Source organism: Syngnathus scovelli, chromosome 12 (assembly GCF_024217435.2).
Source record: "Syngnathus scovelli strain Florida chromosome 12, RoL_Ssco_1.2, whole genome shotgun sequence".
Taxonomy (NCBI): domain Eukaryota; kingdom Metazoa; phylum Chordata; class Actinopteri; order Syngnathiformes; family Syngnathidae; genus Syngnathus; species Syngnathus scovelli.
In genome coordinates, this window is record NC_090858.1 from 8891400 (window position 1) to 8910494 (window position 19095).

The window sequence follows — 19095 nt, forward strand, 5'->3', positions numbered from 1 at the left end:
ACACTGTTTTGCTTTTTTATGTTCAGACGTTATTTGAAGAAAATTACAAATTAGCATTTGTTTTTGGCCCTATAAAATATACCGGAGGAAAAGTCGCAATTTTTAAAGGGTATGGATGGATAAAAATAAAATCTTGTTGAATTAATATATTAAATATTTACCTCATGTATGGGATGTTTAGGAGAAACCTGATTTAGGGGTGTGTGTGTGTGTGGGGGGGGTCGATTTAGAACTACAATTAGACAATAATCTAATGAATATCTAATTATTAGAGTTTGAAATTTATAGTGTGAATTATTCAGTCGGATTTTTTGTTTTACTTAGCGGGGTATTTCTTTCGAAGTACATTTTAAAGTATTTTCAATGTTGCCAGTAAACGTTGCCCTGGGGATGGAAAGGGCGTGGAGCGGTTCCTGACCAGTGTGTCCGCCACTATAATTAGATCTTTTGATGAACTTCACTCAACATATTTCCACCATAAATCTTTGCTTATGCAATACATGTGCTGTGAAATACAAATTTGCCAGAATGCTTTGGTTAATAAACACTGCCATCTACTGAGGGGTTTGACATGTGTACATAAAAGCAACAACATACTCTGCAGAAATTATAGAGTCAATTTTAATGGTACAATAATATAAACATTTACCAATAAAACACGTTTTAGTCCAAACAATGCTTTCCAGTTGACAATATCACCCAATGTCACCAACCAAATACTGGCAATACGTTCCCAATAAACAGGTGACATAAATCAAATGTGCTTTTGTTCAACAATGAGCATAGCTTAAGCTCCCTGTGAGAAAATGTTATGCTTTAGTTTTCTTTTCTCCAACACCGTGTTGGCAAATGTGCACAATGCTGCATAAAGAATTAAAAACAAATTAAAAGCTTCAAAGTCTGAGCATAACATTGCTGTTTCAAATCCAAACATTTCTTTTAAAAAAGGATGGAAAATAGTCAATACAAAAGCAACCTGTACAAATGACTTTTCTGTACAAAAGCTTGTAAAATGTAGTTGTGGTGCAAATGAATGCAAGGTCTCTAAAAACTGGTTTTCAAATGGTGACTATGTGCAGACTTTCCATTTTAACAATGTAGCAGCTCTAGTTTCATTTCAACAGCTAAAATGAATCAAATATACAGTTGTATAGGAACATACATAAATAACATTGAAAAGAATAATGAAAACTTGGCAGAAATGTTGCAAACACATGATTGGCAGTAGAAAAATAAAACCAAACTCCATTATTACTGTGAACAGAGAGAGAAAAAATTAATTAGGATGCATGACTTGGTTCATTAAAAAGTATATATAAGTAGTCCAACAATGGTCACTGGAGTAAAATTCAAATGAAGTGAGGTATTAGCTCCACATTCTCTTTTCCCTCATGCAGTTCTACTGAAAGAACTTAAGAGCGGCAACGAGGAAGAACTTCTCCAGGAAGATCTCTGAATCGAGAACAGCGATGTGGGCAGCCCGACCGATGAGAGAATTGGCTGTGTTGGGAAGCGCGTGGATGACATCATATCGGACGAGGTTGCAGTCTTTGTTCTGAAGTACTGGCAGCAGCAGATTTTCAATCATCTCAGCATACACGGGACCTGGTAACGCCGTATTGGAAACATTTTTGTCATGTCAAATAGCCCAAGGGTTTACAACAGGACAGATAAAGTTCTGTCCAGCGTCCATGACAAAAATTAAAAATAAACACTGAACAGGTTCAACTCTTTAATGGGCTGTTCATATTGCTTATTTGGTTGACTCTTCTCCACTTTAAAATAATTAATGAAAGAAATGCTGCCTAGATAGCTAGCAGACACAGAATGCATGGAAATGAATGTTTACAAAAATGCAGAACACAAGCAACAGAACAAGGGCGTCTCAGCAGTTTAATACTGAGGTATCCTACCTGTTTGTTTATCTTTTAATGCCGTTTTGCACATCTCTATCCGAGCAGAATGATAGGGAACGTAGCGATCCTGCAGTGAACCCACCAGAACCACATTCTTGAAGAACTGAAGACCTGCAGACAACACATCATTGGAGGTACTTGTAGCTAAAAAGCAAAATAAGCAAAAATAGCACCACAAACCAGATTTCTTGCTGAGCTTATAGAGAAAAGTCTGTCGAGGATCTGAATGGTCACGGCAAGTCAGCTGCAGCAATGATCCAGACTTCTTCCACTTCTGCATGAACCAAAGGCCTAGAAACAACAAGTTGTTTAACCGCATCCCGCCTGCTATCACCATTATTAGAATCTCTGACATGACCCAACACCTACCAGTGTTGACCAATGCTGAACTGTTGTACAGTGTGCCCAAATGAGGACCAGAGAGTGAAAGGAAGGTGTGTAACCTACTCAGGTAACATTTAAACCTGGGCCTGGTCAGTACAGAGCGAACTATCAAATTCCCCAGCGAGTGACCCACAAAACTGTAAGGAAAAGTAGAGGTTAAGGTATGTATAGAATTCAGTGTATTGAACTGAAGCTGTGCCAATTGAAATGAATAAAAACAAGTACAATGCAATAAATAAATATAAATTGAAAATTCTAATTGAAAAGATTACAATTACCTTATTTTTGAAAGAGTAAGGTTGTAAAGCTGAATATACTGAATTATTTCATCCAACAGCCTGTCTGTCATTGACTCAAAGTCTGCGAAGGTGTCATTCTGCGTGGAAAGCAAAAGTTATGATAAGGCTGACTGCACACAAAAAAAAAATCATGAAACAATGTTCAGGAAAGATCACCTGGTTTCTCTCGGACATAAGGAAGTCTATACGAGCACCGGGGAGCCCGAGCTCCAGATAAGTCTTCACTAGTCTCAGGTCTGCACTATTGCCTGCAGCAATTTGGGGAACAACCTCATCACGTATGGCATATAATGCTTGGGGGGGGAAAAAAAAATGCTGTGAAGCCTTACCATCCAGGCCATGCACGCAAACAATAAGATGAATGCCCTCGTCGCAGCTTCCATCTTCCTCCAAGCTGAAGTAGGGTACTGTGGACGCCAGCTCTGGAACTTCACTGTACAAGATGCCCGGAAGCTTCAATTGCTTCATTTCTTCCTTGGCCTTGATGAATCTACATGATCACAGTTGAATCAATGAATGCTTTGTTCTCATGTGAGCCTAACGGTAATGTGTGAATGTCAGATGACAACTCACTCCTTCATCTGCGGTGCAGGTACACATTCATACCACTTGAGATTACAAGACATGGAGGAAGAAGGATGATGTCTCCGTGCCCTCTGCCCAGTACTACCAGAGGCGACGATGGAGCAGTCAGAAGCTTTTGAAGAATCCTGCTTTTCGTGGGTGTGGCCGATGACGAGCTGTTCGAACAGAACTTGCGTCTCCTGAGCAGCTGCGCTATCAGCACCAGTTTGCTCCTCATCATCAACCCCATTGACAAAGGCAAAGGCGTCTCCTTCCTCGTAGTAGCCATTCTCGATCATTTCGTGCTCACCTTCATCTTCATCCTCCTCAACTTGAGGACCTGTTTGGATTCCCAGAGTGATAGCGGAGGTTTCTATAGGGCTTATCTCAGATACATCTGTGCTGGAAGTTGAGCCAAAATAATTCTCTACCATGCCACGTTTTACCAGGTCAGTGCTACTAGTGGCGGAGTTACTTGAGTGGCATGCAGTTTGGGGTTCACTCTGAGACTCTTTGAAGGCCTCGAGACCAGATTCCTCCTCCAGTCTGCCCTCAGGACTCCCAATATGGTTGGGGTCTATTTCGAAATCACAGGTAGATTTTAGTAGCTGGGAATCTACTGTTGCGGAATCTGAGGGACAGGCCGCATCAACGGCGGGTTTGTTTGTGTGCTCCCCAGAAAACACAACACTCTGCTCCTGTACCACAATACTAGACCTTCTGCAAAATACGTCAGCTCCACTTGAATATTCACCTTCATCGTCTGAAGGCAAGGAATTGATAGAAGTGAGCGATGACTGAACCCCTCTGGCAGCACGGCTATCTTCTGGCTGAAGAGACTCTGCTGCCTCAGAGCGCTGTTGCAGTTCGCTTGGCTGTGCAGGCCTGAGGGCAGAACTCACTGTCGTCTTCTCTGGCTGGGGGCCAGCCATTGTTGAGTCAACCACACTGTGTCCCTGAGACCCTGAAACAAGATGAGCTGCAAAAGAGCTGGGCTCACTCTCAATGCCGGAGTCTGAGAGGCGGGAAGAGGCACTCGGGGTTGCTCCATCGGGCAGCCTGATACAATCACTCTTTACTTGTACTGAGACCAGACAGGGATGCTGGCAATGTTGTTTTGTCTCCACCACAGACTGGCTAGAGTAACATTCTGTCTGGGTAATCTCTGGAATATTGCTGTTATTAGCACCATCAGTCCGACACGGCGTAATAACTGTAACTTTTCCACCTTCGTTTTTGAGACTTGGTTTAACATCAATTTGCTTAGGTCCAGCAGACCACTGCAGCGGCTTTTGGTTACTACGATCGACTTGGTCGTCTTTGTTAGGAGGTTGTTGGCACATAGCGCCAGTTCCGGTGTCTGTCTGCTGACAAGCAGCAGTATAAGTTCTATTGTCATCAGAGACGGTCTCAACTACAGTCTTAACAAAATGTGACAACGAGGCACCGGGGTCAGAGACGGAATCATCATTAGTCCTTAAGCAACTAATCGAGTCCACCTGCAAGGCATCTTGGTCCTCCGCTGAGTTCAGGGGAGCACCCCCTTCCTTATGCTTGGTGTTAGGGTCAGCAAAAGGAGCTTTGAGATTCTTATAACCCACCAGAATCACTGAGTCCTTGGAGCCATGTCTAATTAGCTTCTTTGGATTCTCAATCTTTGAATTCTTTTTCAGTTTGACAGATTTTCCTTTGGATTTCGGAGGTGGCTCAAAGCTGTCAGACCAGGTTTTAGTCGCAGAAGTGCATTGAGAATCCGATGGTAGAAGACTGGCCACTGCAGCGCAGTCCTTAGAACTAGATTTATCTGATTTACTTGGCACTGACGTAGACCGTGTGTTGTGCATGCCCATCCAGGGTCCGTCGCGATCTTCAAAATCCAACCAGGATGATCATGATAAATATAGAAACAAAAAACAACAACACATTTGTTACTTAAAACTACTCTGTGATCCTTCGAAAAGTACACCAATGTTTGTCACTGACCTTCAGTAATACTATCTAGGTAGCGATCCTCAAAAATTATCGGAAGAGAGCTAATGTCGCCGTCCAAATCTGCACATTCCACTGGAAGTGGAGGCAGAGCAAGAAAGTAGCTGGAACTTTTGATGGCATTAGTCATCTGCTGGTGACTGTGGGCACTGACAGAGGGAGGAAAGAAGAAAAGAACTCATTTAACACCTGGAAGTACACTATCATCTTACCAAAAGTAAGATTTTCACAGTAGACCGTAACATACTATAGCTCCTGATAGGCCAAAGCAGACTGTCTTGGATGTTCGAGACAGAAGAAGGCCTCTGCAAATCGCCTCACCTGAAGTAACAGCAGGTACATGGTCGAGATTAAGTTTGCTTTGAAATGCTTGTTATTCCAGGATTACATGTTTGAATGATTAGATGTTTGAACTCACTCTTAGTGTGTGGTGCTCCACAGCAAGAAGAGCAGCAACTTGCTCCTGCAGGGAGACAATCTCGAGAAACTGTCCCCAGAGAGCCATCAACAGAGAGCAGAGCTGGGCAAGATTCATGTTAACCAGTTCTGCCAACTCGTCAGGGGACTCTGCTTTTTGCTAGTTTGAATGGGGAAAAAAAACACCAGCAGAGGGCTCTAGTGAGCATCAAGTGGTAGAGTACGTAGAAACACTTGCAGAGACAGTTTCCACGGAGTGGAAATGCATGTAATTATCTATAAGTTAAGTTCACTCTGGCTCTAAATCCTAGTTAGTATACAGTATTTTGTTTTTGATGAATTGTATATCAGTCAGTATGTTGGTGCACTGGTTAGCACGTCCACGTCACAGTTCAGAGGTGCAGGGTTCAATTCTGGCTCCAGCCTCTCTATGTGGCTTTTGCGTGTTCCCCCTGTGCCTGACTGTTTTTTTTTGTTTTTGTTTTTTTTATGGGTAGTCTGTTTTTCTCCTACATTCCAAAGAGATGAATGAAGGAATAAATGGATATCCATATAGTGTTAAAAACTTATTACACTTTTTACACAATGTTAAAAAAAGGAAAATATTAAGATTATAAAATGGTAATAGAAACATAGATAACCTACAAAGTGAAGCAAATAATTCATGTTGTAAAATAAACATTATTATCAGTCTATCCTCCCAAAACAACTTTGATGGATGGCATGCCAGTCTGCTTTAAACAAAGTTATTACATTATTAGAGAGTGGAACATGTTTGCATCGCTGTATTATTCAACAGGTCCTACCTTCACTTGTTCACATAACTCAGTGAGACGGGCCTCCAAGTCATGTTTTTCTGAAAAGAAAGAGAACAGTGTTGCCCCTGTGATTTACTTGTGTAGTTTACCTGATGACTACATGGATATGTCTGAGAAAGACTGAACAACAGTGCAGTGTTAGAGAGTAGTCGTGTGGGGAAAGTAATCATTATTCTAGAACAAGACGATAAGATCAGAAAAGAATGACCGTTATTCAAGTCGGTGGCTACTACCACGACTTCAAAAGTGTGCAACAGAGACAGGGAGGAAAAAGTTGGCAGCAGTTTAGTTGCATCTGCTCAGTATATGGTCGCAATAGGAGTGTGCCATTTTTTGTATAGATACAAGATAAGTGGAGTGAAGAGGGGAAAAAGGAGAGAAAGGCAGGCTGATTCGAGGTATGCATAGTAAGGGGCAGGACATACCTATGTAGACGTGCCTTTGACTTCGGGGATAGGGTCTTCTTAGTACTCGCTCATATAGGACTTGAATGCTGGGCTTGGCTAGTAAGATTCCACATATAGTCATGTTTAACCTTTTTATTAATTCGTCCTTTTGGGATGGTTTAGTATTTGTCCACCGGTGCATATTAGTTTTGGTGAGTCATTAACATAATATTGAGATGCGCCTGGGCATTTTAATGATTAGGATTTGGTGTGCGGGGCTAATAGATGTAATCACTGCAAATTAATTTGGAAATTCTTTGATGGGTCCAACATTTTCATTCGGATGAAATGACATGAGAATATGAAATATAACTTGCGTGTAATGCTTCAGAAATATCAATGATAAAGACTACAGACAAGCATGCATTCCATTGCATGTACAGTTTGCTTTGAATGAATGAACAAGGATGCTGTTTACCTAATTCCATACGATGGGAAGATGGCAGGTCCTTAGTGACATTGGTGAAGTAGTCAAACAGGCCCTGGTAGGCAAGTAAGAGACTGGAGCACATGTTATGGTGGAGGGTGAGGGCATGCTGCACACAGTGGTCGGATACCAGGAATGACCTGCCCTGAGGGATTAAGAAGAGAAAAAATGAGGAGATAAAAGACTGAGCTCTTACACATTTTTTTTACATTATTATAAAATTGTAATAATATTTTGTATTCCAGTATTCCCAATATTTCAAAATGAGGTTTCCTGTTCAAGTCTTACATGAAATATAATTCCAATATTACAGTAAATAACAAAACTCAATTTAATATTGAACTAGTGTGATAACTTACATCTGCTGACACCTGCTTGACATAACTGCTGCCAAACACCACGTTCTCTAGAGGCGGGATAACTGAGTCCTTGCTCTGTGCCGGGGCATTGCGATTAAGCCATGTTGTCTTCACTGGCCGAGGAAAACTAGGCAGAAAAGTATATGTAAGTATGCGAAATTCAGCATATGTTATTGAAAAATCTGTGAATGTGAAGTTCTTTGTGTAGCAATAAAAGGCAAATATGAGGTTTGCCAAAATGTGACTGGAAGACTTTGCTGAGGTATGAAGCGCTTTTACCTGATAAGTGGTTGATGTAGCGCCACAAGGGAGGCGTGAATAGCGACGGACATGACCGAAAGGTGGAAATAGTCAAACATGACGTTAATGTGCTGGTGGATGCCTCGCTGAAGGCTAAAGTGCAAACGGAGTGTGCGGCTGCTGATATTCTGTAATGAGCTTGGCTCATCTGGTCTGTAAATATGAAACAAAAAGAACAAACATAATTCATTAGCTTTATCACACTCGCATAAAAATACTTTGAGAATACCACTAAGATGTGAGACAGCATGCAACACTTACGTGTAATCACCATCAGTGAAATACAAATCTAACAGAAGCTGGAAATCCAAATCAGAGAGGAAATCCTCCACCTGTTTTAGAGTGTTTTTAGAGAACAGTTAAAAGCATGCAATACAATATTCCACAAAAGTACAGTTAAAAACAAAAACCTTCTTCTCATCCAGAAGCAACATGACTTTAAAGATGAGCACATCGTTGACGACAACCTCTTCATTCTTGTAAAGAATCTGAAAGGTTTTGCTGGAGATGACATCATCTTGGACAGAAGCGGGAAATGCGAGATCAGAGCCTGGACAAAGAAGACCATTTGTGGACCCAGTGATGCACATGAATGTCTTCTTTATAATCCTAACTACATAAAACCCGGTGCATGAAAACATTTTTAACATCCTCACAAATATAGTGTAATTACCGCTTGGGTGAAGAAGACTGGCTTCAATTTTATGCGGCACCCGAGGTGGAATCTTCAGACTGGCACGAATCTGGTAGAACCTGAAAATTAAAATATTAAAGAAAAACACACACACTGATGTGACATGACTTACATAATGTTTGTGCAGTCTCGTGTGTCACTAATAAATGAATAAACTACCACTACCTCCCAGTGGCTTGATTTGTAAAATGACAACAAACCCTTTCTGAATAAATAATAAGTACTTTCTTTTTGCAGTCACTCATCTACATGAATTGAATTGTTTCATGTAATGCTGAGACGAGGCAGGGTTTTGTTTTGCCGCAGTTCAAAATTACCTACAAATAAATAAAATATGCTAATCACATACAAAGGAATGGCAAGAGACACAAGGTGGAACTGCCTCACACTTTATTTACGTGCCTCCTCCATCAAAAAACAGTGCAGTTTAGCTTCTGGCAAATGCATATCATGACTAGCTACAGTATTTCATGCTTCTGGCTGAAAGTAAAACTTACTCATTTAAATATGCAAATAAGAATGACTTGTTTAGCACAAAAAAGAGTGTACTTTTCATTGCACAATAATTGTCCATGTTCAAACTGTTAGTATTGAACTTGTCTGTATCATTTGGTCCTGGAAAAGACAAATTATTGATTTTACCTATTCGTAATATGTTGCTGATATTTAATTTTAAAAGGCATTAAAGCTGTTCCTCTACACAAAACTCAAACTTCATTTAACATTTCATTCATTATCACTACACCCAATGTGAACTGAACTAATGTATGTGCCATGACCTTTGGCATATCCCTTGACCCATGGTGATTGCACCAATATAATTAGCTTGCTCTAAAGTTTGACACGATCAAGTCTAACTCACCCTCTTTGGAACAGGTCCACATTGTAAAACTTGTGGAGCTCCACTGAGAACTCCACCGTGGCCTGAACTTCAGTCATGGTGGTGCCTACACGCTGAGTTGCCTCACATCATCTGGGACACATATAAAGGCCTGCTAAAGAAAACAGATACATATAACAGTTATTACAAAGAGAAGTATGAATATGAGTCAAATAAACGAGAGTTGAATGATGAACAGCTTTAGCGTCATCCCCGTCCAGGGGTCATAGCACTACCCCCTATAAATGATTAATAAATATTATATACTCACAATCTGATTCAGCTTTTTTGTGCCTTAGGAAGGCAATGACGATATACAGCACATGCAGTTTTTATTTACTTTGAAATTGATTGATTCATTAATATTATAATTATTAATAGCAATTACATACAATATTTAACCAGATTAATTTCTATAACATAAAACATTTAGAATGAATTATTAAAATGAACGACAGTATTTTACAAATATTATGCAAATGAGAAAATAAACAGATTGTTGACTGTCTGTTTCCGCCAATGCATTACTTGTTCAAAACATTTCCAACCACTCGTATATACAGTATAAATAAATGTGCTTAGCTTGTGTATTTTTAAATTGTAACACGCACGAAAGTAGGACAGTTGGCGAAAATAGCTCTGCAGGTTAAGTTCAACATTAAGCTTATTGTTTTTAAGAAGACCAAAACAGACTTGTCTCAATTTGTTACCCATGGAAAAAAAGACCTTAGAGGTGTAACTGCATCGTAAAGTGCGGCACGAGTAAGGTAGACACTACTAGTCCCGAACTGGCAGACTCCTAAACTCAGCAATGGTGTCTTGCTGTTTCAAGTGGGGAGTGACTCTTGCTAAGGATTCGCTTGAGGGCCCACAACATGTCAAGTGGGGTCAACAAATCATCTCGCAACAGCGCACACAAACGTCAAATAGCTGATACCGGCGTAACAATCGCTATTGTCAGTCCGCGTTGCACTGACAAGTAGCAATATTATAGCTAGCAAAATAAGATTAGCTTACAAGAAGCTAAAACCTCACTCACCATTGCACTGGCAAGCTAACATTAGCTAGCTAACCAACGTATTCCTTTCCTGCTATATTGCTTTCCTCTGCCACGTCCAAGCGGAATAGCCTTCTTAGTTGCTCAATGACTCGCCCACCTTCTGAAAAAACAGAGAGGACAGCCGCTTTTTAAATGATAGATTGGCCATTTACTCTTCAGATTGTGAATAGTCCGAGCACAATCTGAACGGCTGTCAGTAGCGTAGCTAAAACTGCCCATTTACGAGCGAGCGTTCATGCGCACACACGCTAGAGGTGCAGTCGATGCAGCACTGGAGCAAGTTCCTCTCAAACCGAGACTGCAAGAGTTTAATTGAGGCTGAATTAGAAATAAACACAAAAAAAAAATTAAAAAATTGATCTTTATGTTATTTAATCTTTCAGTGCATACTGCTGCAGTGCGTGTGCGCGTATGGATGGATGGATGGATGGATGGATGGATGGATGGATATGTATGTAGCCATGGATATGTATACTAATGCCATTTGTATAGGAGTATAGATATTTTTGCCTGTGATAATAATATACATGCATGTATACATAAGTATGTATACATGCATGTATATTATGTTATTATATATATTATATGTGCATATAATTACTTTTCAATAAAGGGGTGAGAGCTAATAAGCTATGTTTCTTTTCACTTCTTTCCGAATGGCTTTTTTTTTCTCTCTCTGTGTTTATTCAGCTCCTTCAATTTCATCTGCAAATGGTTTTATGCAAGACTTTTTTTGTCTGAAAACAAACAGGAGGCTTTGTATTATTTGTAATATTTGACTATACACAATAAAAAACAAAACAAACAAACTATCTGTACTATTGAATGGACTGAATGTTTCCTTGGCATTAATGTAGTAACGCTAAGGTCACACCTTGCTGTTACTTACTGGCCGCCATCTCTAATCGTATTTCCATACCACTTTTTTCATTTTTATTTTGACTGACTTAAAAAAAAGACACCACACCTCTTTTTATTGTGTTAGTGGGTGGGTCGATGCTATTTTACCCTTCATTTGATGGGCTCAGCAGTGACTCATTTGTGCTGTGGAGCAGTTAACAGTAAACTGGATAAGCCGGTCAGACGGGGGTGGATCGTGTCAACTTCATTCACTTGCCACAAGAACAAAACAAGCATGGGAGAGGCTGTGAAACTTAATGCCGGTTTTATGCGACACCCTGGCGGATCTCAAGTAATCCCTAAGCGTTGACAATGACCTCAGTACCTTTGAAAAAATAATGACAAGTGCTGTTTGTCCACAGGTTTTTACGTCAACAGTGCTATACTGCAGGTTGCTCGATTGCAATGCTGATGTTCACTATGCAATCGACTTTGACAGCATTGTTGGCTGTCTCATTAAAGTGGAAATGCTACTCAGTAAGCATGCAAATACACATTCATCTTAGTCGTTCTCAAAATTCCATGATATGGCAAGGTCATAATTCAAGCATTCTTAATCTGTTTTTTTTCTCAATCAGAAATGTTTAAAACTCCAGAAAAATTTAGGTGGATATACTTCAGGTAGGACGGCTGCATCTGCGAGTTGGTTGTCACTATGTGTATATTGTACAAATTAATTTCTCTTGAATTGTTTTGTCTTGTTTCTCTGCAACGGCCGTGCCTGGTAATCTACTAGCAGGGGAGATGGACCACACAAGCAAGGAACGTGTGTTGTTTTTTAGGGAAACAGAATGATATTTTAAAAATGATTGAGTGTGTCAATGTATTTGTGAGATGGGAAAAACTGAAGATTTAAATAAACATTTTGGACTACTGACCCCCATATCACGAAGCTATGTAAATGTGTTTTAAAGGTATAAATTAGGGGGCAGTAATAAACCACCACTTAATAGTACTGATGACTCAGGAACGTTCCTGCTTATGTATTTTATTTTGAGGTTCTTACAAATGCCACGTAGTTAAACACCCCGGTGGTATGAGAAACAAGGCGTGGTCACACCTGAGTCAACATTGTTGTGTGTCAACCCATCACAGACATTAAGTGAAGAGTACCAGACAGCACGGGTCACTGAGAAGACACTGAAAATGTCTGGCATTGTACAAAAGCTTCAGCACAACCGAGACAAATTGCAAGGCATCGGAACTAACGATAAGGCAGTGCCATACCTGAACCAGGACTTTGAGGCTTTGAAGCGAAGCTGCCTGGAAAGAGGACGCCTATTTGAGGATGAAAGCTTTGAGCCACTTCCAGCATCCTTGGGCTTCAATGAACTTGGACCCGGATCCTATAAAGTTCGAGGCATCGAGTGGTTGAGACCCACGGTGGGTACAGCAGTGATGACGCAAATACTCATGTTTTCTGAATTTCTAGGGCTTTACAGTTTGTATTTTAAAGGGAGGTACTATTGCATTTACAGGACTGTCAGAAAATTTGAATATTGTGATAAAGTTCTATATTTTCTGTAATGCTATTAAAAAAAAAAAAATTAATAAAAGGCTTGCAATATTTCAGCTGATTTGTAATGAATCCAGTATGTATGACATTTTTTTTTTTTTAATTACATTACAGAAAATAAAAAACTTGATCACTTCACTGGTTCTTTTATATCAAACAAATTATTTTAGGTGCATTACCTGACATGTTTCGGCGGGTTAAGAACCAGTGATTAAAAAGGAAAAACAAGATGAACTTAGTACAGCCAAAAAACTTTATCGCAATATTCTAATTTTCTGAGACAGTCCTGTATATATAATTCAAGTTTTGATTTCTTGTCGTTTGTATCCTGTTTTGCGTGTTATATATCTTGGGGCGTTTCCACCTTTGTTTGTTAACCTGTCCCCTATGCATTCTCATTGCTTCCTCTGCAATTTGCATCTTGCCCAGGTGTTCCTCTGTCTTGCCTGTTTGCTTCGTTCCTTAGTTTCTTCCAGTCCTTGTTGTATCATTGTGCTTGTTTGTTACTATGGATCTTTATTTATTTAAAGTGTCTTTTTATTTTGTTTCTGGCAGTAAATACTCTACCTTGCCTCCCTGCTCTATTGCATCTTAAACCATGCTAACTCATTATGACATAATATGCTACCTACATAAAGCTATGCACGTCACAATGATACTGCCAAAATCTGAAATCATGTGGCAGCGGTACGTGTGCCCAGATAACGTACATTTTCCTCTGTGTCTGAACAACAACACCAAAAATACGGTACTGTTACATGTTTTACTCATTAACGACATTTTTTTTTTCTTAGGAAATTGTTTCTAATCCCAAATTTATTCTGAGCGATGCCACCAGGACTGACATTTGTCAGGGAGCACTTGGTGAGACATGCATACACACTCACCAAAAATTCTTTTAAAAATACTTTGCATACTTGTAAATTATGGCTTTTACTCCTCTGGTCTGTATAACGCCTTAAGATAGTAAACGTGCAGTCTTTGTACAAAATGTGTTGAACTGGCATATCAAGGATCTCTCTGTCTACGCCCTGTCTGAACCAAACATAGGTAGGGCTCAGTGGTGAGCACTTTAGGTAACAGACAAGACAAGACAAGACAGTTACTGTGGTTTAACTATGACATAGTACATATATGAAGCATAATTTCCAACGGCTCTTGCTCTCTGGTAAAACAATCAAATTTGTGGTCAGGTGACTGCTGGCTCCTGGCGGCTATTGCATCCTTGACACTCAACAAGCAGATTTTGTCTCGTGTTGTACCGCATGACCAAAGTTTTGATGAGGACTATGCTGGAATCTTCCATTTTGAGGTATATTTTTATACATATATATATACATATATATATATAATATTGAACACACACACACACACAAAATTTAAATAATGTGAAACAATGAGGAACAGTCCCGAGATGGTGTTTAGAGTGAGCGAGCCTGTTTGTCCACCTTAAGTGAGCTGAGCTAGCCACCCAAGAGAATTTGAAAGAATCTGGCTTGAATTGGCATATGACTAACTGGAACTGAATTTGCACGTTAGACAATTAGCTTCAGCACTTCCTCTTGCATTTTTAGTTCTGGCAGTTTGGTGACTGGGTGGACGTGGTGGTTGATGACCGCTTACCCACCAGAGATGGAGAACTGCTGTTTCTCCACTCAGAGGATGGATCTGAGTTTTGGAGTGCTTTGCTGGAGAAGGCCTACGCCAAGTATGACTGAAGCATCTGATCTGTGTCTGGGTTGCTTCTGAATTCTTCTACACCTTCTTCCGTTTGCTGCTACAGGTTAAATGGATGCTACGAGGCTCTCTCAGGAGGAAGCACCACCGAAGGGTTCGAGGACTTCACTGGAGGCATCGCTGAGAGGCATGACCTATCCAACCCCGATCCTCACCTCTTTAATATCTTAAGGAAGGCCCTGGAAAGAGGCTCCCTTCTGGGATGCTCCATAGATGTCAGTTTGAACTTCTTGCTGCTCTCATAATTACATTGGTCACTATCTGTTGCCATAGTTACTGACACTTCTGTTCATCCCAGATCACCAATGCAGCCGACTCTGAAGCTATCACGCATCGCAAGCTGGTGAAGGGCCACGCCTACTCTGTGACAGCAGCTGAGCGGGTAAAGTCAGCCTCACAGGATTGCTTATACTTATGACAACAGAGACAACTAAAGTTGATCAAATAGCAAACACACTAGATAAGTGGTTTCATTTCTGTATTAAATGTTAGGTGGAGTACAGAGGAGGCATGGAGGAGCTGATCAGAATCAGAAATCCATGGGGTCAGGTGGAGTGGAATGGAGCCTGGAGTGACAAGTGAGTAGTAAACAGTGCTAAATCAATGCACGGTAATTTAAAAATAGCATATAGCAACATAAGATGGCCGCCAGTGGCTTCACCTCTCACGATGGCGTGTGGTCGGTAGTGTTCATTCATATACATGCCCCCCCCCCCTCCTGCAATATTTGAATAAAATCTATTTTTGTAGTTCTTCTGAGTGGAGATATGTAAGCGATGATGACCGCCAGAGGCTGACTAACCGCCAGGAAGATGGGGAGTTCTGGTAATTGATCACTCTGACAGTCGCACACATGCACACGTATACACACACACACACACACACACACACATGAAAATGGTAAAGAGGCAAGACCTTATAGCTGATTACGGTCATGAGCCAAGTAAATCCAAGGAAAAAAAGAAAAAAGTGTGGATTTTTTCTTTCACTAGAATTGATTATTTTTGTGCTCATCCTCTCTCTGCTCTCCAATAGGATGTCATTTTCTGACTTCCTGAGAGAATATTCTCGTATAGAGATTTGCAACCTCACACCCGATGCCCTAACATCAGAGTACAGGAAGTGGGCGGAGATAGAGTTTGAAGAAACCTGGAGAGCTGGAGTTTCTGCTGGTGGCTGCAGAAACTATCCTGGTACTTGACATAACTTATTTTTCCTGATTTGTTTTTTTGTTGATGATTCATAAAGTCAGAATTGATTTATTTTTTAATCTAATTTAATTTAATTTAATTTGTTAGTTGCTGCCAAAACGCTGTTGTTCTTCATTTGCTTAGAAACCTTCTGGACAAATCCTCAGTTTGTCATAAAACTTGACAAAGTGGACGATGACCCCTATGACGGAGAAGACGGCTGCACATTCATCGTAGGACTGATGCAGAAGAACAAACGTCGCAGGAGAAAAATGGGGGAGGATATGGAGACCATTGGCTTCCTCATGTATGAGGTGAACGACACTGGAAGTCAAAATAAAACACTGACGCTACATATCACCGACCCTCTTTTCTTATTATAGATTTGTTTTTGTCTTTTTTTCCAGCTGCCTGAGGAGGTGGGAGTGGAAAAAGCAGACGCTATCTCTGTTTAAAATACTGCATTGATGTTACATTTTCCCACCACAATGTGTCGACATATTCTCATGTAACTTTTCTATGTGTCATTTTCCAGTATTATGGCGCCACGCAAGTGCACCTGAAGAAAAATTTCTTCTTGCGTAACCGCTCAGCAGCACGCTCTGAGACCTTCATCAATCTCCGAGAAGTGAGCAGCCGTCACCATCTGCCCCCTGGGGAGTACCTCATCATTCCCTCCACATTTGAGCCTAACAAGAATGGAGACTTTTATATACGGGTGTTCTCCGAGAAACCAGCGGATTTTCAGTATGTATTACAGGGTGTAATATTGAGCAGTGTGATTTAATTAAGATGTAAAGCAATTATCTTTGTCTGTTGTCAGTGAGATTGACGATCCCGTTGATTGCCATGTTGAACAGGTAAAATCATTTTGCTTGGTCAAAATGCAGCAGGGTGGAGTGGCAAATCATCCAGATTTTTTTTTCTCTTCAATTTTTACTCTTTAGATTGACATAGATGAAGGCGATATTGATGACAGGTTCAAGAGACTGTTTGGACAGCTGGCCGGACATGTGAGTCATCAATACTTGAATGTTTCCTCTTCAAGTACTTGATTGAAACACTTCTTTTTTTTTTTAATTCAAGTATAAATGTGTAATCATTTTCATTTGACTTTTAGGATGTGGAGATTTCTGCATTTGAGCTGCAGAGAATCCTCAACAGAGTGGTTAAAAACCGTAAGAGAAAATTTCTCAAGCTAATTCAATATGAGCAGTTAGTACCTCCATCTGATCCACAAATAACTTGATCCTTGTTCCATTTTCAGGAGGGGACATCAAAACTGATGGGTTCAGCTTGACCACGTGTCGCAACATGGTGAACCTGCTTGACGTATCCTTTGAGCCTGGATTCCAACACACTGCAAGAAGGCAGTTCAAATAAATATATCTGGATGTGGCTTGATTCCATTTCTTAGAAGTCAGTTACGGAAAAATATGACATCATAAGATAAACACGGTATAAACCACCCTGCAAAAAAAAAAAGAAGATTGTTGATGTGTGTACAATTAGTTAACTTAACACCCAATTAGTTGTGAATTTGTCTGCATTAAATGAACTTTGCATTAACTTTAACAATCCCTTCAAAGAAAGATGGAAGCGGCAAACTAGGACTGGTGGAATTTAAGATTTTGTGGACCAAGATTGAAAAGTTTTTGGTAAGCAACCCTTAAACCCGGTTTTCACTGGCTACAGCATTAAGAACGGCTATCATTAAAATTGCACCTTATTGAAATAATAATGCTCAGTTTGGACTGGTGTATAACTACACTGCATCATCATTAGAGGCAATTGTTATGATCACGGCTTGAATTCTATTTTGCCGACTAATACTGTGGCTGGTGACTATTTTACGTATTTAGTTCGATTGGTGGTTGCAGATAATGAGAAGTCTGGTTCTCCCATTAGGACATTTACAAAGAAAAAGATGCAGACAACAGTGGCTGCATGAGCTCTTCTGAGATGCGGTTAGCAGTAGAAGATGCTGGTGAGTCCATTTCAAATAATGTCAGATGATGTTTTGATTAGAACTTGACATTGACTCACTTTAGGGAGATGTGTAATCTGTGGGTGACATTTTTTTTGTTATTTGAAATTTGGTTTGCAGGTTTCTCACTCAACAACCAGTTGCACCAGATTGTCGTTGCTCGCTACAGGGAACCAGACTACTCCATAGACTTTGACAACTTTGTGTGCTGCCTTATCCGCTTGGAGTCACTTTTCCGTGAGTGTGTCTACCTAACATTGACGTGGAGGTGTTTCAAAACTTTTGATTTGTACTGTATGAACACATTTCAAAAAATAATTGCAACCTTTCTTCCCAACAGATGCATTCCAGTCCATAGACAATGGTTCTGGTGTTATAGAGTTGACTTACTTGCAGGTATGAGGTGGAGTGAAAATATGAAGTTATACTTGACAATAACATTTCTTTGCTGTTTGTTTTTCTTCCCAGTGGCTGGAATTGTCCATGTTATAAAGGAGCTGCTTATACTCTTTAAAAGAAGAAGAAAAGAACAATCATCACTTAAATGGGGAGTTTGCAGTTTAAAAAAACACATGCAAAATTTAGATGTAGCCTTACTTTACTATTAAAGCCTCACAAGAGCACATGTTCGCAGTTATTGTGAATTGTGACCGACAGAGTTTAGGTTTAGCCTTCAGTGAGAGTTTCCCATAATTGATGTGCAAATAGAGTCCATTTGTTGAATTATTATCATTTCACTGCTTCTTGATTTCATTGTTTATGGTTGTCACAAAATGGAGACAAATGATTGACTCGTTGTTGGTCAAACTTTGTCATTGGTTGTTTTTTGTCAGGTGTGGTGGTTTCTGAAATAAGGTACAAAATGGGGAGGAATGTTTTAGTTTTTCATATCATGTTACTAAATAATTAATTACTCCCAGCTTTATACTGACCGTTAACAACTTTGACAAATTAAAGTATGAATAAGATTTCTTTTAATGCAAACTCCTCCCTTAAATAAATATTTGCTCTGTTTTGAATGCAATTTTCTTTGGATATGGTGTGTAACTTAATCTGTCAGTTAAGGGAATGATTGTTCTACAAAATAATCCATTGTAAATTCCGTTTATTCAATAAAGATTTTTGGGGAGCTTCACGTTTAAGACTCAGTTTTGGAATGATGACAACTCAAACTTTGTTTTTTCTCTACATGGGGATAAATGGGGCTTGATT

General features: G+C 39.9%; 2 protein-coding genes across 3 annotated transcripts; one reads left to right on the forward strand and one right to left on the reverse strand.

Annotated features, from left to right (window-relative positions):
- Positions 1-603: 603 nt before the first annotated feature.
- On the reverse strand, positions 604-10824 carry fam135a (family with sequence similarity 135 member A). 2 transcript variants are annotated; one of them, XM_049736370.2, is made up of 21 exons: positions 10533-10824; positions 9476-9608; positions 8593-8672; positions 8330-8469; positions 8181-8251; positions 7899-8072; positions 7620-7746; positions 7252-7405; positions 6813-6890; positions 6376-6425; positions 5571-5729; positions 5400-5473; positions 5147-5301; positions 3173-5030; positions 2929-3089; positions 2756-2847; positions 2579-2676; positions 2286-2437; positions 2097-2207; positions 1914-2027; positions 604-1605 (listed from the first exon to the last, which is right to left on the reverse strand). In XM_049736370.2, exons 2-21 carry the CDS (start codon positions 9550-9552, stop codon positions 1400-1402), a joined length of 4131 nt encoding a protein of 1376 aa, XP_049592327.1. In that variant the 5' UTR covers positions 9553-9608; positions 10533-10824; the 3' UTR covers positions 604-1399. The 2 variants fall into 2 exon arrangements, with proteins under 2 accessions (XP_049592327.1, XP_049592329.1); XM_049736372.2 differs by lacking the exon at positions 6813-6890.
- Positions 10825-12534: 1710 nt separating this feature from the next.
- On the forward strand, positions 12535-19018 carry LOC125978751 (calpain-2 catalytic subunit). The gene is made up of 21 exons (XM_049736378.2): positions 12535-12836; positions 13764-13833; positions 14163-14281; positions 14544-14677; positions 14753-14921; positions 15005-15088; positions 15199-15284; positions 15457-15531; positions 15742-15899; positions 16041-16210; positions 16304-16315; positions 16432-16643; positions 16720-16756; positions 16844-16909; positions 17017-17074; positions 17164-17228; positions 17486-17554; positions 17805-17883; positions 18004-18120; positions 18224-18279; positions 18352-19018. Exons 1-21 carry the CDS (start codon positions 12600-12602, stop codon positions 18373-18375), a joined length of 2097 nt encoding a protein of 698 aa, XP_049592335.1. The 5' UTR covers positions 12535-12599; the 3' UTR covers positions 18376-19018.
- Positions 19019-19095: the final 77 nt, after the last annotated feature.

Coding starts and splice junctions, on each gene's coding strand:
- fam135a (XM_049736370.2), bottom strand. CDS start 9,552: ATGACTGAAGTTCAGGCCACGGTGGAGTTCTCAGTGGAGCTCCACAAG. Junction 8,252..8,329: donor TGCTTCTGGATGAGAAGAAG/GTTTTTGTTTTT, acceptor ACTCTAAAACAG/GTGGAGGATTTCCTCTCTGA. Junction 6,426..6,812: donor TCAAAGGCACGTCTACATAG/GTATGTCCTGCC, acceptor CTTTCTTTTCAG/AAAAACATGACTTGGAGGCC.
- LOC125978751 (XM_049736378.2), top strand. CDS start 12,600: ATGTCTGGCATTGTACAAAAGCTTCAGCACAACCGAGACAAATTGCAA. Junction 15,089..15,198: donor CTGTGACAGCAGCTGAGCGG/GTAAAGTCAGCC, acceptor ATTAAATGTTAG/GTGGAGTACAGAGGAGGCAT. Junction 17,884..18,003: donor GTTAGCAGTAGAAGATGCTG/GTGAGTCCATTT, acceptor TTTGGTTTGCAG/GTTTCTCACTCAACAACCAG.